This window comes from Sphaerodactylus townsendi, linkage group LG07, assembly GCF_021028975.2.
Source record: "Sphaerodactylus townsendi isolate TG3544 linkage group LG07, MPM_Stown_v2.3, whole genome shotgun sequence".
NCBI lineage: Eukaryota > Metazoa > Chordata > Lepidosauria > Squamata > Sphaerodactylidae > Sphaerodactylus > Sphaerodactylus townsendi.
In genome coordinates this window covers 46,784,952-46,800,668 of record NC_059431.1, presented here as the reverse complement: position 1 = coordinate 46,800,668, position 15,717 = coordinate 46,784,952, and the positions used below count along the sequence as shown (strand labels likewise).

Sequence of the window (15,717 nt, the reverse complement as noted above, 5' to 3'; positions counted from 1 at the left end):
GTTCCAGGGCTGGATGCAGTGGCAATCCAAGGAGCAGAGTAAGGAGCTGGCTAAGGAAGTGGGGAGGGGGAAAGGCTTGCAAGAGTACAGCAGGAGTTCTCAGAATGAATTCAAAGTTCTATCCAGTAGAGATCTGGACCAAAGATCTGAGAAATCATTTACTCACTCTGCGGGTCCTTCTCTTATGGAGAGAAGGACTGCAGGGTACATAGGAATGTGACCATTGGCCTTATCCTGACTCTTTAGCCTTCCTGGACCTCCTCCTTGATTGCAGCCTGGGTGGGGCTGTCCTGTTCCCACCCCATTCTCTAAGGCTGCAGTGAGCTGCTGATTGCAACTTGGCCAGGGCTGTGCTTTCTCCATCCTTTCCCCTGTAACTGCTGAGGTTTGTTCTGCTGCCGAGGCACTCCTGCGAGTCCTGCCATTTCTCTGCAGTTTCTCCCTGCTCCTGGCTTCCTGGAGGTCCCTTCTCCTGTTGGTAAGTCCAAGGGTGGGGCTGCCAGTTGTGGAGTGCTCCAGAATCCATGGGTGGGTGTCTGTGACAAAGAGAGGGGGAAACAGCCTGCTGGTGCTGGGGGGCAGCCCCATCCCTGGACAACACATAACACCTTTGCCAATTGGAAAACATTCTGTTTCTCCATATTCTGCCTTAACAGTAGCCTCTTGTCTAGAGTACAGATTGCATATAAAAATAAGCAGATGTACTCCCATTAAAAAAAACCCAACCACAGCTTTTCATGATCCACACAGCCAAAATATATGAATGTTTTCTTTTTGCTTTTCTTTTTCCTTTGCAGCCAGATCAATTCTATGAATATTTCTGTTAAGTAAGTTTGCCAGAAACATATGTGACTTATGGCAAAATTTGCAAGTATTTCTGAAGCACAATGACTACACATTGCTTCCTTTTGCTGCATTTTAGTCTCTGGTTGTTTCCTAATCCCTGTGTCTTTCACTCAGTTTTTCTGGCTGTTCCATCAGTTAATTGTGCCCAGAGATCAAGCTCATAATACAGCTACTAGAGAAAAAAAGCTATTGCTCAGCCTCTAACCAGTTTGTGAGGGGTTTGTGATGTTTGCCAGGCCAGTGAAGTAATACTGGGATTGGTTTGCCAGCATTACTTCCCATCAAATGAAATAAATTCTTCAGACAGACTCATTTGTAGCCAAGATCTCAACATCCCTCCCAAATTCCCAGACCCTGAGACTGAAGATAGGACCCAATGTTGTCAAGCGACGCCTGATGACAGCATATTTCACAGTGTGGCTCACTATTGTTCTAATAGTTCAACAGACCCATTAGACCCTGGGACAGATGGCTACAACATCTCAGTTTTCAAATGAGAGTTTGTTATGACACTTTTGTACTGATATCACAATGTGTTCAGATTTCTTTTTTCCCCTCTTTTTCTTTTTTGCCTTTCAAAATTCCTGAGGATGATGAGTGATGTGGCATTGTTGGCCATTAAAATATCCTTTGGTGCTGAATGTTGAATGAAACGGTGCTTTTAATGTTCATGATCAAATGAGTGTGACTCAGTAATATCCTAACAGGATAGAGGAAATTCATCCAAATGAGCCTTCTTACACACTTTCTGAATAGTGCACTTTCAATTCACTTTGCAACTGGATTTTACTGTGCGAAATGGGAAAACCTACGTAAACAGTTGCTAAAAGTGGATTGAAAGTGCATTATTCAATGTGTGCAAAAAAAGTGTCTCCTCTATTGAATGTTCTTTAAATTTAACTTAGAGTGACAAGAAACTGACCATTGTAAAATTAGTTAAGTTCCCACAGCCAAGTTTTGAAGATGGTGTCTTAATCACTATTCATCTCAAGTGTAATTCTGTATGATGTACAAATGTAGGCACCCTGGTTGTTTTCATGAGTGACTCTTGTTGATGCCTGAGCTAAGGAGAGACTTAGCCAGAGTGAAGGCTGATAAACTAGCATTTATTTGTTTATTTATTTATTTATTTATTGGTTGGTTGGTTGGTTGTATTTCTATATCGCCCTCCCCTGAAGGGCTCAGACCAGGGGTCTGCAACCTGCGGCTCTTCCAGCCTTATACTGCTGCTCCACGTGGCCTGGAGGTTGGAGGGTAGTGTGGGCGTGTCCCTCCAGAGCAGCGCTGGAAGGAAAGGTGAGTCGAAGGGCCGAACCAGAGGCGGCTCCATGCGTGAGGGCGCCACTTTTCACATCCCCTCCACTCACCTCCTCTCACCACTCCTTCCAACACTGCTCTGGAGGGCTGTAGGGACACACCCATGCTACCCTCTGACCCCAGGAGGTTGGAGGGTAGCATGGGCATGTCCCTCTATAGCAGCCACCATCCCCCCTCTGCTATCCTCGCAGCCGCCCTCCCCCCTCTGCCCCATGTCGCCTGCTCCATCAGGCAGAGGGGGTTTCCCTGCCCGGCGCCACTGCCTCTCACAGCCAATAGGTGGCGGCACTGGTCAGGCTGCAGACGCCATCCCCCCTGTGCCCCACAGTGCAGGTGACTGCCTTCTCCGTCGGGCAGAGGGGGGTTTCCCTGATTGGCGCCTCTGCCTCTCAGCGCTGGAAGGAAAGGGGAGTGGAGGGGCCGAACCGGAGGCAACTCCATAGATCTTCGGAACTGTGGAAAATGGGTCCAAATGGCTCTTTGGGTGGTAAAGGGCAATTTTATTTGAGTGATTATGTGGAGCAAAATTTCAGCTTCAAAAACAAGCCACAATCAAAGCAAACCAGAGCTTTGTATTATTTATTTACTGAGCCGCTGTCTTAATTTTATTAATTGTAATTTGGACTCTCTGTCTGTGTAATTTTTTTTTGGGGGGGGGGTTGCTCTTACCTGTTTGGGGTGTACTGTGCACTGGATTAACTACAAATATCTGTGAAGAACTTTATTTCATGGGAAGAGGCTTAATTTGACTAATTTCTGATTTCTTGTAATTCCATGTTTGCCCAATAGAACTGTGTTCAGACATAACATTTCTGGTTGCTAAACTGTTCCTGCAGGATAATGCATTTCCTTCTCCAGTCTCCACCATCCTGGAGTGTGAATTCTTGCCAGTGGCTAAGTGTAATATTTGGCAGCAACATGCATCATTATTTAAGCTAGGGATACTGATGCTTCTTGTATAACAAAAATGGAGGAGTCATTGGGACGAGGTCAGACAGCAATCACCAAACAACTTGATTCTACATGACTCACATGACTTACCAAAAATGGAAGATTCATAGGTGCCAGGCTTGGTTAGGGCTGCCAGCTCCAGGTTGGTAATTTCCTGGGAGATTTTGGTGTGGAGTCTGGAGGGGGGTGGGATTCCAGAATTATTTGAGTTCCATTATTCCTTATGGGGGATTTGGGAGGAAGGAATGACTATTTCAACCAAATGACAATACATTAGAAGAGATGTAGTGTTTCCTATCCACTGAAGACCTCCCAAGTTTCAAGCAACATGGGCAAAGGGAGCCAGTACTATGGAGCCATGCACAAGGTGCCCCCAGCCATCCTACGTTATTGTTTCTTACAGTGGAAAATTAAGAGGCTACCCAAAATGGTGGTAATCTGTCCCTTTTAGAGTGTGGGAATTAGCAACAGCAGACTCTTTGCTTAGCAAAAAGATCAGGCAAGAGATCTTTGTAGCCTGTGTATACCAAGGTCAGATTTTGCAGGAAATATGTTGGAGAGCAAAATAAAGTTTAACAAATTTGTTTAGGGATAATAGGGGGTACACAGGCACACAATAATCAAAGGAGAAGAACACACTCACACACACAGTCCCTGTACATAAGCAGCGGTGAAAGCACAGGTTTGGAATACATGAAGGATATTAGAAGAGTAAGGGTTATAGTCCCCTGATCTTGGAGCGGAAAGGCCCGATGAACAGAGCTGAGTGGCGCATGCTTAGTTCTGGTAGAAGAAAGAATAACACATTGGGAACAATATTAGCAGAGAGGTGTCCAGAGATATTAAACACTGGCTACTGAGAGAGGAGGCTTCTTAAGGTACCTTCAAGGTTATGCAGAGTGACCCTTAATCTCCCAGGACAGAGGGGATCCTTCTGGAGAAAGACAAGAGACAGATGTCAGCCTTAAGTGTTGAGTTGTTATTCTTATGGCGGTTTGAATGCTTAGCCAGATGTGCTGAGTTGGGAGTGCCTAGGGTGGGCAGAGTGCTGATTCAATCATAATTATAAAACAATGACAATGTAAATAGGTTAGACAGCAATTAGTCAGAGGAAGAAAATTTGGGTTAATACAATACTGGCAGAAACACTTAGGGTAATTACATTAACAACTCCTTTGTCTTCACAGGGTGGATAGTCTAGGGCTTGAACTGGGAATGCTTTCCAATGCAGGGGCATAGTTTTATTTTAATCCATTTAGGAAGGGTGTGAGGAAGGTATTTTGCAAGGCAGATGTGGGTGAGGGCAAGTCCAGACAAACTTTTACTGTGTTCTTGTGGGCATGCTAGCCAATGCAGAGAATGGCCTCCCCATTTTGCATGACACTGCTGGACACCCCAAGGGTTGGCAGGATGGGGAGAGACACTGTTGTCTTAAAAACAGGGTTCCCACAACCCACCATGGGTCAGTCTGGTAACACAGTCAATAGCCAAACATGTAAGAGCAACCACTGACCAAAAGCCTTTAAATGTAAATAGAGTCAACAATCTCAACAGAACTAGTGTAAAAATGGAATTCTAGCAGAATCAACTTAAATAAGGGACACTTCTGCAAGCCCAACCAATGCCAAATCAAAGAATCTCAGCAGAATCCAGGGCCAGGGCAAGCTCACCAAAACCAACAGCTCTTCATCACTGGCATACCTGTTTCTTCCCACTACTGTGAAGAGAAAATGCAACATCAGTACAGCATTAGTGAACTTCATTTCAGGTGCTTTCATGTGTTCTACTTGTGCTCATTTGAGAAGATACTCATTTACATTCCTAACATCTCTTGTCCCATTATATTTGTGGGGCTTTATGAGATTGACAGGAACTAGTTGGCACTGTATTGATTTATTTTCTGCACAAAAATGCTTTCTGATCTCATTGCCAGGGAGAACTGCCTCCCTTTCCCTGTCCTTCCCATTACCCAGAAAACTTGCAAAATTGAAGAAAAAGACCAGGGAGGCTTAAAATGCCAACTATTTTTGGGATATTCCAAATATTTCCAGAATTTTTGGAAATTTGACATCTAGTATCCCCAAGAATCCCAAATATCACCTAGATATCCAACCACTGATAACTTATTTGTTGAATATACATTTGAACTGGATACATCCCAAATACTCAAATATGTATCCAAAGACAGGAAGAAAGATGCGTGGTATAACCTGATTGCAGACACAAAGCAGGGTAAGTAGTTGGAAGGAAGACCACCAAGAAAGACTGCAGAGGAAGGCAGTAAACCACCTCTGCTTATCACTTGCCTTGAAAACCTCTTGCTGGGGTTTCCAGACATTGACTGAGATTTGACAGCACATTACACACTTACACACATCCCCAGTCCTGATGAACTTTTACTGTTGTGTTAAATTAGAATGCTTAATTTTATGCATTGAAGTAAGCTAAGTTGATGTGGTAGGGCATTGAATCAAATACAATGTAACAGTGCATTGAATGAAACATAAAAGGCTATTTTTATTTTAATTTTTTAAATTAGTTTAGCTAAGTGATAGCCCTTTTGATCTAATGATGACATAGGTGGCTCATGGTTTATAATCACAGTACACAGAATATTGGCATAATAATACTATAATACTTAATTTTGCTGCTGTGACCTTGAATGTTTTCTCTACTATTTATCTTGCGCGTATTGTTTCAACAGCAGATCTTTTAACTCACAGTGTATTATTTGTCACATTATCATAAATCACCCATAAGTCTTCCACCAGTGAATCTAATGCTGAATTCTGGGGGTGGTTTTCAGAAGGAGAAGAACATGATGGAAAAGGGTTGAAAAGCCCCATTTTTGCTCACCCTGATTTCTCTCTCCTAATTATAGCCCCAGTAGCTACAGTTCATAAAAATAAACACCAATAAGATAGGATTTTATAGAGTACATCTGTTGAAATAAGTGCCTTTGTTTGAATGAGTACTTCCTTTCTGTACTTCTGACTTCCTCATCGTGCAATTTCTTGGGGTTCCCCTTTCTTTTACACTGAATTGGGGGGGGAGCTGGGAAGTCACACTCCACCTTATTCAGACTCAGCACAAGTTAACAGTTCAAAGAAGGCTCACTGAGAGAGAGAGACACACAAAACCTCTCAGTTCCGGTGTGGTTACTCTACAGTCCACCCATATGCTAAGTCCCATATACCAGTAAAAGGGAAAATAATCTTTTCTTTCTTGTAGGTGTTGGAAGTGATCTCAAAGTCCAACATTTTAATCAAAAGCTGTGCAAAGACACTCTGATGTCATGTTTAATTTAATTATATGTAGCAGAACCGGGTAATTTTTATTTAATGGTTATCACTGTTAAATAAACTTAATAAGACATTTAAATTCTAAGTTAGATGTAAAGCTATAAAGCTTCTAGTATTTTAAAGAAGAAAATTGGTTAAAATTTCACACAAGTGGTGTGATGAAACCATACAGGTCTCTGTGTAATATACAGTCACGAGTTTACAATGTCCAGCAGAAGCTGATATTTCCTGTCATGTGGGTGCTTTGAATGTACACAGTGCATGGAACCTTTATCATAAATTAATAATGGATGTATTTAAAGGATACAAAATGCAGACTACTAATGATATGTTAACTTATTGTTGAAGGCTTTCACGGCCGGATTCAACTGGTTGTAGTGGGTTTTCTGGGCTGTGTGGCCGTGGTCTGGTAGATCTTGTTCCTAACGTTTCACCTGCATCTGTGGCTGGCATCTTCAGAAGTGTATCACAGAGAAAAGTCTGTTTCACACTGTGTCTTGTGAGAAGGGAAAGTTTAGTGGGGTATATTGTCCACGGCCACACAGCCTGGAAAACCCACCACAACCATGTGTTAACTTACTTTGAGAGCAGAAAGAAACATAGGTGTGAGGGTGCAGTCCCTTCTGTAAAGATCAGTGACAAAGCCACCGGGGGACAGGGAGGTGCGCGATGCACCGGGGGCGCGTGCAGGGGGCGCCAAAATCAAAAATGTATTTTAAAACTTTTTTGTGTTTTTACTTTGTTGGCCAGCAAGGGGCGCAGTTTTTAGGCTAGTGGCACCAAAATTACAGGCTACCCTCAGACGACACTCTTGATGATACCAGCCATACCTGCCCATACCATAGGGGAGGGCCTGGGGGGCGCAAAACTTAGATTTTGCACCAGACTCCATATTCCCTAGCTACACCTCTGGTAAAGATGGTATAGCTGGTGCAGATTACTGCCAATGTGCTTCTTTGGCAGGGAAGTCTGGTCCAGTAAGCAGTTTGTGTAACTTTTAAAAACAGTCAGCCTGTTTTGGAAACAAATTACAAAACTAATATTTGCTGGTGATTAAGCTAAAGTAAAGGTTCTCTCTACACATGAAGTTTCAGGCCCAGAGTTTACGTCTGTCAGATCTGCACAGAAAATCTCATCTATGGAGAGGGATAGTCAGTGTCACCTTGATTGAGGGTCGTGAACTCAAGGCCATGGATCCAAATGGACTCAGCGATCCCTATGTGAAATTCCGGCTGGGACATCAGAAGTACAAGAGTAAGGTAACTTTTTTGCTTATAATGTACACCTGTAATTTATGTAAGGTTAAGTGGAAATCCCCAGGAAAAAATCTCCATGTTTTTCAGACTCCCAAACTGAACTTCTGAATAGTCTTAAGTGGTGGGTAATAGAAACAGAACCAGCTTGTTGCCATAGCTTAAGTTCACAGTAGAGATAGCTACTTCATCAGGGTTTATCTTAGTTTTATATATCTAAGAACATAAGAACAAGCCAGCTGGATCAGACCAGAGTCCATCTAGTCCAGCTCTCTGCTACTCACAGTGGCCCACCAGGTGCCATTGGGAGCTCAAATGCTGGATGTGAAAGCAATGGCCTTCTGTGGCTGTTGCTCCCGAGCACCTGGACTGTTAAGGCATTTGCAATCTCAGATCAAAGAGGATCAAGATTGGTAGCCATAAATTGACTTCTCCTTCATAAATCTGTCCAAGCCCCTTTTAAAGCTATCCAGGTTAGTGGCCATCACCACCTCCTGTGGCAGAATATTCCAAACACCAATCACACGTTGCGTGAAAAAGTGTTTCCTTTTATTAGTCCTAATTCTTCCCCCCAGCATTTTCAATGTATGCCCCCTGGTTCTAGTATTGTGAGAAAGAGAGAAAAATTTCTCTCTGTCAACATTTTCTACCCCATGCATAATTTTATAGACTTCAATCATATCCCCCCTCAGACGTCTCCTCTCCAAACTAAAGAGTCCCAAATGCTGCAGCCTCTCCTCATAAGGAATCTAGAAAGACTGTAGGCTTTTTCTCTTTAAAGGTGATTTTCTTGCATGCTCCGTCCTCCTCCCAGTACAGTGTCACATTCTAGTTTTGAAACTCTGAGCCTCAAAAATAGTTGCTCAGGATGATTTATTGAGAAATGGATGTCTTAGTATCCCCCTCCCCCACCGAGCATTTGAACTTCTTTGAACTTCTTTGAACTGTATTCCTGGTATCTTGAAGCCATGTTTGTGTCAAACTCTGGTTTGTGTCCAAGATCCAAAGACTTCTTTGGGTATCACCATGAGATTGAGTATGCTCAATAGAACTGAGTTTTCCTTCTTTGAACAGTGACTTTTCATGCCATTCTACTTCAGAAATAAACAATACCCTCATTATGAGAAGCTGAATATGAAAAAAAACTAGAGCAGAAAAGAGGGTGTCCAAAAACAGGATGGAACTCCTTGAATCTGGGTTATTATCTGATTTCTGCTGAAATCGTTTTTGGAAATGTGTTTATATTTTTCCACTTCACAATTTGGTCCCAAATTCTCTAGAGTGTTTATTCCTACAGAGATTCTTCTCCATACTTGGTGCATTACTTTCTGCCAGTGAGGACTTGCTTAGGGTTCCATCATATGTGAATACAAAATTGGCATCCCTCTGGAGTGCTGGAATTCTTTAATAATTGCCCTGATTTCATGGGGGACCCTTTCCCGACAGGCAAAACCTTGTCAGGTCTTTTGAATGAGACTGTGATTTTTATTATTTCTGCTGCTGCTCAGCCTTGTTATGTTAAGTGTTTTTTTAAGTTCAACTCAAGGTGTTTGTGTTTGCCTTTTAAAGCCCTGTGTGGTCTGAAACCTCATTATGTCTGTGGACACCTTTTACCATATGATCTTCTTCCTCCCCTGCCATTAAAATCCTGCTTCAGGGTCCATTCTCTCATGAGACAAATGTGTTAACTGCCAGGAATGTGGAAAACATTCCCCTAAGGATTCAATTTATGCTGTTCTTTTGGCCTCTTTTGGGAAGCAAATGAAAGCCATTATTATTGTACCAGGAGTTTGGAAATTAGCTGGAGGATTTCTTTCTTCTGCTCTTCTTCAGTGCATGTTTGTGTTTTGTTTTTTTAAGTGCCTTGTGAGGGTTTAGGGGGGTGAAAGATGATCTAGACGTAGCATACATAAATAGATTAAATTCATTGCAAGAAAAAGAATTACAATTTAAATTAGTTTTATAATTGAATGCAAAAAAAGGTCTAATTGTTACATTTCACCATATTGTGTGGTGACTCCCATTAAGACCCTGTTTGTGCTTCACAATCCTGTGGCCTTCAGATACCTTAGGCGCGAGGAAAATCTCTGTTTTAATATTAAAGCAGGGTCATTTGTCATAGTGAGGGATTCCTAACATCCTACACAAAATTTCTTCCCTGCTTATCCCACCACATTTTCTGGTTCCATTTTGGACAGCCCCCCCTTGTATTTCCTTCCTCTGTTTTGGTTTGCTCGAAACTAACCACATGGGAGGAATGTAACTAAGAATAACTTGGAATTGGGCATTTTATCTAAAGTAAGGGATTTACATGGTAGGATTCGTTTATTATTGCAGTTGTTCTTATACTTGTATCTTGAAGTCCCTGGTCTACTCTGCATCTTGTTTAGAGCAGTGAAGTTACTTCCAGTTCTCTCTGCTCACAGATGTAATGTGCCAAATTGGGAGCCATGTATAGAACAGATTAAAAATCCCTTTTGCCCTGGAAGTGTTGTTCTGGCTTTTCATATATATGGGACACTCTTCACTCAATGGGCATCATGCAGGGACTGATTTGGATGATATGTTCTTGTACACTTTGAGAAAAAAGCTAGGAAATTCAGTAAACCCATTTCCATTTCTCTGCATGTGATAAAGGCAAAAAATATTTGTAACTAATTTGCAAGGTTTAGCTGAACATTTTATTCTTTTTACCATTTTCACATGGCTTGGTTTAACTTTAACTGAGAATGCAAGTTTTCTTCTAGGGAACATTAATTTTATTTATAAGAAAATGCATTTCTAGAAAATTCTTTAAATCCTTATAATAGTTGACACTGAAAGAGCACCTATGATTCATATTTGGTTCACTGTTGTTTCCTAAATAAATATCTGAAAGTATCTTTGGAAGCCTTTTATTAGTGACGGGATATTTTCTTATCTTCCTAGAATCAAGCAGGTATTCTGTTAGTTCAAGAGAAATGTGGCTGTACAATAAGACAAGCTTTCTTTGCATTTTTCAGATTGTGCCAAAAACTTTGAATCCTCAGTGGAGGGAACAGTTTGACTTCCATCTGTATGAGGAACGCGGTGGAATTATTGATGTTACTGTGTGGGACAAAGATGCTGGCAAAAAGGATGATTTTATTGGCAGGTTTGTGTAATTAGTGCATGCTTGTGTTCTGGGAATGAGGTTTGATTAAGAAGGACATTGTTCAATAAGAACTTACTTCAAAAAGAAAGAAAAAAAGAAATACCCTGTTCTCAACTTTTTGAATTTTACATGGGTAAATTATTTCCTTGACCAGTAGGTGGCAGATCATACTAACTGAAAGATGTCCATTTTCTGAGGGAAAAAAATACGTTATAAAATCAAGATGGAAAAAGTTCCATTGACAACATTGGAGGTGAAGATTAACAAATCATCTGCTGGCCATTGTAATAAATCATTTTTAAATAGTTGTGAATATGTGACTGAGATTGTTCTTCAGATTAGAGTAACACATTGTCTTGGCAATTAGAATTGTGTGAATGAGCACATTTTAGGAGAATGACGCTTTAGAACCATTTTTGAGAAAGGAACATAAATCAGTGTCTCAAGTCTCAAAAGTACTTTAATTGTGGTGGAAATAAATGGGCTTAGACTGGAGTAATTCTCTTCAGGATTCCACTAGAGGCCTTTTCTGTTTGAATAAGCTGACATAGTTTTTAAAAGAAATATAACTCATGATCGTTTATGTACTTGGTTCCGGTTATTGCTGCATGAACTTTTATGAGTCAGCACTCACTTCATCAGTCGCAAACAGTGTACATCTTAAGGAGAGAAATTTCTACTCAAAGTTTTAATCAGCAGAAAGATGGGAGTGGGGAGACTTTTCAAGTTTCTATTCAACCCTGGTTAAGAGGGTATGTTAGATCTCATGATGAATCTTTATTCCGCACTTTTGTATTGGATTCTCCCTTTGAAGTATTTTTGTGATAGAACTGAAGATAAATGCAGTGGATACTACTACTATCTTCCTACTGAACAAAGTTTGTTGGTTTGTTTAAATATTTGTACCCCACCTTTCCTTTTGGCTCAGGTTTGAAGCCTTCCTGTAACTTAACTGACTCTTCTATTGGAAGTAGAGCCACCTATGTGAGAAGAAGTCTCCTTAGGCTGGAGGGAGGATAGGTGGAGGATAGTTGGAGTCACCCAGCAACATTATGTGGTGAAATATTAAAATATTCGCCTGTGGGATTCTGGATTTTTGTGACTTTTAATGTCAGATTTGTGTCCATACGTTTTTTATGTAGGGACCCTGAAGAGAACAGAAGGGCATTATTGAAACTTGATGGGATCTATGGCCCTTTCCACACGGCGGAAAGGTTGCCTCTCCACCAGCAGAAATTATGCCGGTGGAAGGGAGGGGGCCGTTCGCATGGGAGCATGCGAGTGGCCCCTGCAGAGGCAGGCGCAGAAGAGGCCGGTGCGCCCCCCCCCCCACTCACCTCGTCCTCCAGCGTTAGTCTGGAAGGTTGCAGGGACCTGCCCATGCTGCCCTCCGACCTCCAGGGGTTGGAGGGCAGTGTGGGCGGGTCTCAGCAGCCCTCCAGATTGACGCTGGAGGACAAGGTGAGTGGGAGGGATGGGAAAGCGGTGTCTTCGGCGTGGTGCTGTTTGAACTGTGCCGATGCGATGATGGCGCTTTCCAAAAACCTCCCTTGGGAAGGGAGGTGGAAAGTGGTGCCTTCGCGCTTCTCGGGCCGCACAGGACAGCGCTGCTGCGAACAGCACCCCAGGGACCAGTGTCCCTGGGCTGCTGTTTTTGGCCCTGTGCGGAAAGGGCCTATGAATAAGGAATTAGGTTTTATCATTCACTATAAGTCAACATGACCCACTTTTTACTGATGTTAATCTAATTCCACATGTCATATCTCACATTGCACCATTATTAGATCTATTTCTGTATTTATCCTTCTGTGTCCATTATCTGTGTGGGACTGGGCCGAATGCCTAAACATTGTATTTGATATCAAGGAATATTGAGTTTGTAGGAACCAGAGAAATGAACTTATAAAATCAAAGATTTGCTCTGAACCTCTGCATAGAGGCCTGCATGTCAGCAGATGGTCAAACTGCACATAGTAGTAATGCAGGCAGGCAAAGATAAATATCTTTAAAGTTCTTGTCAATAAGGGCCAGTGACAGAAGAACATACGTTCATAACTCAGTTTTTGTCAGAACTAGCTATAGGGGATAGCTACATGAATAAACAAGGGAAATAAAGAGATCAGAGGTTGGAATAGAAACGAATGTGATTAGTTAAATGGAAAAAGTGTTTTTCTATATGTTAATGAACATAGAAATGATAATGAGAGATTTATATTACTTGCATTTTACAGTAATTCTGTACTATAAAACCCTGGCAACTCTAAAGCCCAACCAATTAGTAAATCTGAGTTACAGACACATGATGAGAACAAATAGGTGGAAGGACCAAATTTCTCTAGCTCTCTATGAAATTCCTGACCTGGAAACTATTCATATATGGGACGTCAGCAAAATTCGTGACTGGCTCTATAGTAAAGATGCTCTACAAGACAACCAACTTGCTGCCATCCAGAAATACTCCCCATGGTTCTCTCGTGTTAAAAAGAACAAATGTTATGCACAATATCTATCAAATCTCAAGGAAGCAAACCTAAGAAAATCATTCACTTCCCTGAGATATCAGACGTTTAAATCAGAACGTTTACTGGGGAGATTTGCTAAAATTCCAAGACAGCTACGAGTATGTAGATGTAGCTTAAATCAGTGTGAGGACATAATACACTACACACTTCATTGTCCATTTTATTCTCCTGGGTTGTCCGTGAATAAATATAATAATGATATCCTGTCAGGCCTCGACATATAGTGAGGAGGAGCAAGCTTGCTTTCGGATGGCTGATGTGTATGTTTATGTTACATCCAAAGTAGCAATATTTATGTTTCTAGCAGCAAAAAATCAGAGAAAGTTCAACTGATGTTCAAAACCACAAAAAAGCTAAGTTGTAATAAAGGTGGTTAAAGATTCCTAAAATTATAATCCTGTTTTAACTAAATTTTATGATATACCTGCTTCTTAATGTTATATACCGTACGTTGCTTATGTACTCTAATGCTTGAAAAACTCTCATAACATGTTTTATACTTTTGTAATCTGAGGGGAGGAGGGCTTTGGCTGATGTACCTTTGTATGTGTATATGGCCTAAGGCTAATAAACACTGATTTGATTGATTGACAGTAATTCATTGTATAGAATCAAATGGTATAATTGTTAGAATCAATGTTTGTATAATCTGTTAAAGTAAAATCATTCTTAACACGAGAAAAGGGAACTTTATGATTCTATGGAATGTATGTAAAATCTGCATACCCTGGAGGTATTTCTCTCTTCAGGAGAAAATTTTGAAAAGTAGGAAAACTGGTTATCCTTGAAAACCAGAAAGGTAGAATTTAGTTTGCATATGGGCAGAGGGACGTGAGCAGATGACATGCAACTTTAATGTGACAATATTTTAGTCAGAGAAGCAATTTGATTCAGAGGCTGTCTTAATGTGACAAGGAGACAGAATCAAGCCAATGAGATGTTAAGGTTCATGCTAGTAGCACGTGAAAGGGGAATGATCTTATGGGATATGTTTACAGGTATGATTATATGACGTATGTATTCTTTGTATCTATAAAAATGAAGTCCTTATCTGGGTAAAGTGTGACTCTGCTAGAGTTACCCTGGTCAGATGCCAATGCTGTCCAGTAAACTTATCTGTTTGTTTCAAACCTGCTTCTTGGGTATTTTCTAACTTAGTCTTAAAACAACTCAACTGTGCAGGACCAGAGACTCAGTCCTGGCCCCACATCCGCAATGAAAGTAGTCCTCACTCAGTTTGAACAGATTAAATTTTTTCACTGTCATCTTTTTGCAATGCCTTCCCACTCATAACTTTCTGTTGCTAGTAATTTTGAAAATAAATATATCTGCTAGGGATGTATGCTGTGTGCATCTAATGAAGTGAGCTCAACTCATGAAAGCTCATGCTGGGATAAATGTTGAAAGTCTTTAAGATTGTGCTAGGCTTCTGTATAATTCTGCTGAAGCAGACTAACATAGCTATTTCTTTGGATTTATTGTGTGGATATTGACTACTGAAAGCTTATAGTATTATTAATATTATTTGGATATTACAGTGAAAGAAGTCTAAGCATTGCTGAATATCAGCTTTTAAATCAATATATTTTCTTCATTTTCTCCCCAACGGGCCCCCAAAGTAGTTTCCAAAATTTTCCTCTTTTCCACATTATCCTCACAATTGTTATTGATTTTAAATTATGATTATTTTGAAGCAATGACAGAGTTAGTTAAGAAGATGGAATTTTCTTGTAGGTATCCAGACTTAACTGCCATTAGGTGGAGCTCCATCTTTCAAAGTATTTTTTTATTTTTGTGTGTCTTGCCCCTTGTTTTCAATGAGAAATTGTGTGCAGCAAATGTGGGCTTTCTTAGCTGTGTATTATGCATTGAAAAACAGCTTACTTTCACTGGTTGTCCTCTTCTGCTGAGTGTACAGCTTAAGGAAATTCACACTTGCAGCAGTAAAGGAAGAAGGGGACACTTTCTAATCAGTCAGATTAGCCAAATCAACTCTGGCAGTTAGTGGGGTGACATATGTAGCAGATTGATCACCCTCAAATCTAAAGGGCTTGTATAAATATTTGTGTCTGTGATAAAATTACTCTTATCACTTGATTTTTTCTTCTTCCTGTTATAAGTTTCATGGCTTAGTGCTGGGGTCCCAAAGTGGAATTTCCTTCATCCATTTCTCTCACAGCTAGTCAGCTGTCTGCTAATCCTGCTAGTATTCTTCATACAATCCGCCATGCAGCTCTTCTCTGGCTATGATTGGCCTAGGGCCATTGGCCATGCTGGCAGGGGCTGATGAGAATTGTAGTCCATGAACATCTGGAGTGCCATAGGTTTACCACCACAGGCCTGGGGGGACGAAGTGAGAACCCTCTGCCCATATTTCCTAAGCAGCCGCTGTT

General features: G+C 41.1%; 1 protein-coding gene across 8 annotated transcripts in view; it reads left to right on the top strand.

The window, feature by feature from the left end:
- Positions 1-15,717, top strand: part of MCTP1 (multiple C2 and transmembrane domain containing 1) — a 261,364-nt gene that overhangs the window by 103,072 nt on the left and 142,575 nt on the right. For all 8 annotated transcript variants that reach the window (XR_007245065.1, XM_048503523.1, XM_048503522.1 and 5 more), the window contains 2 exons: positions 7,505-7,675; positions 10,672-10,802. Coding sequence is in view for 7 of the 8 variants with exons in the window: in XM_048503523.1 (XP_048359480.1) it covers positions 7,505-7,675; positions 10,672-10,802 (302 nt within the window). In the remaining variant the exon portion in view is untranslated. The remainder of the gene's footprint in view (positions 1-7,504; positions 7,676-10,671; positions 10,803-15,717) is intronic.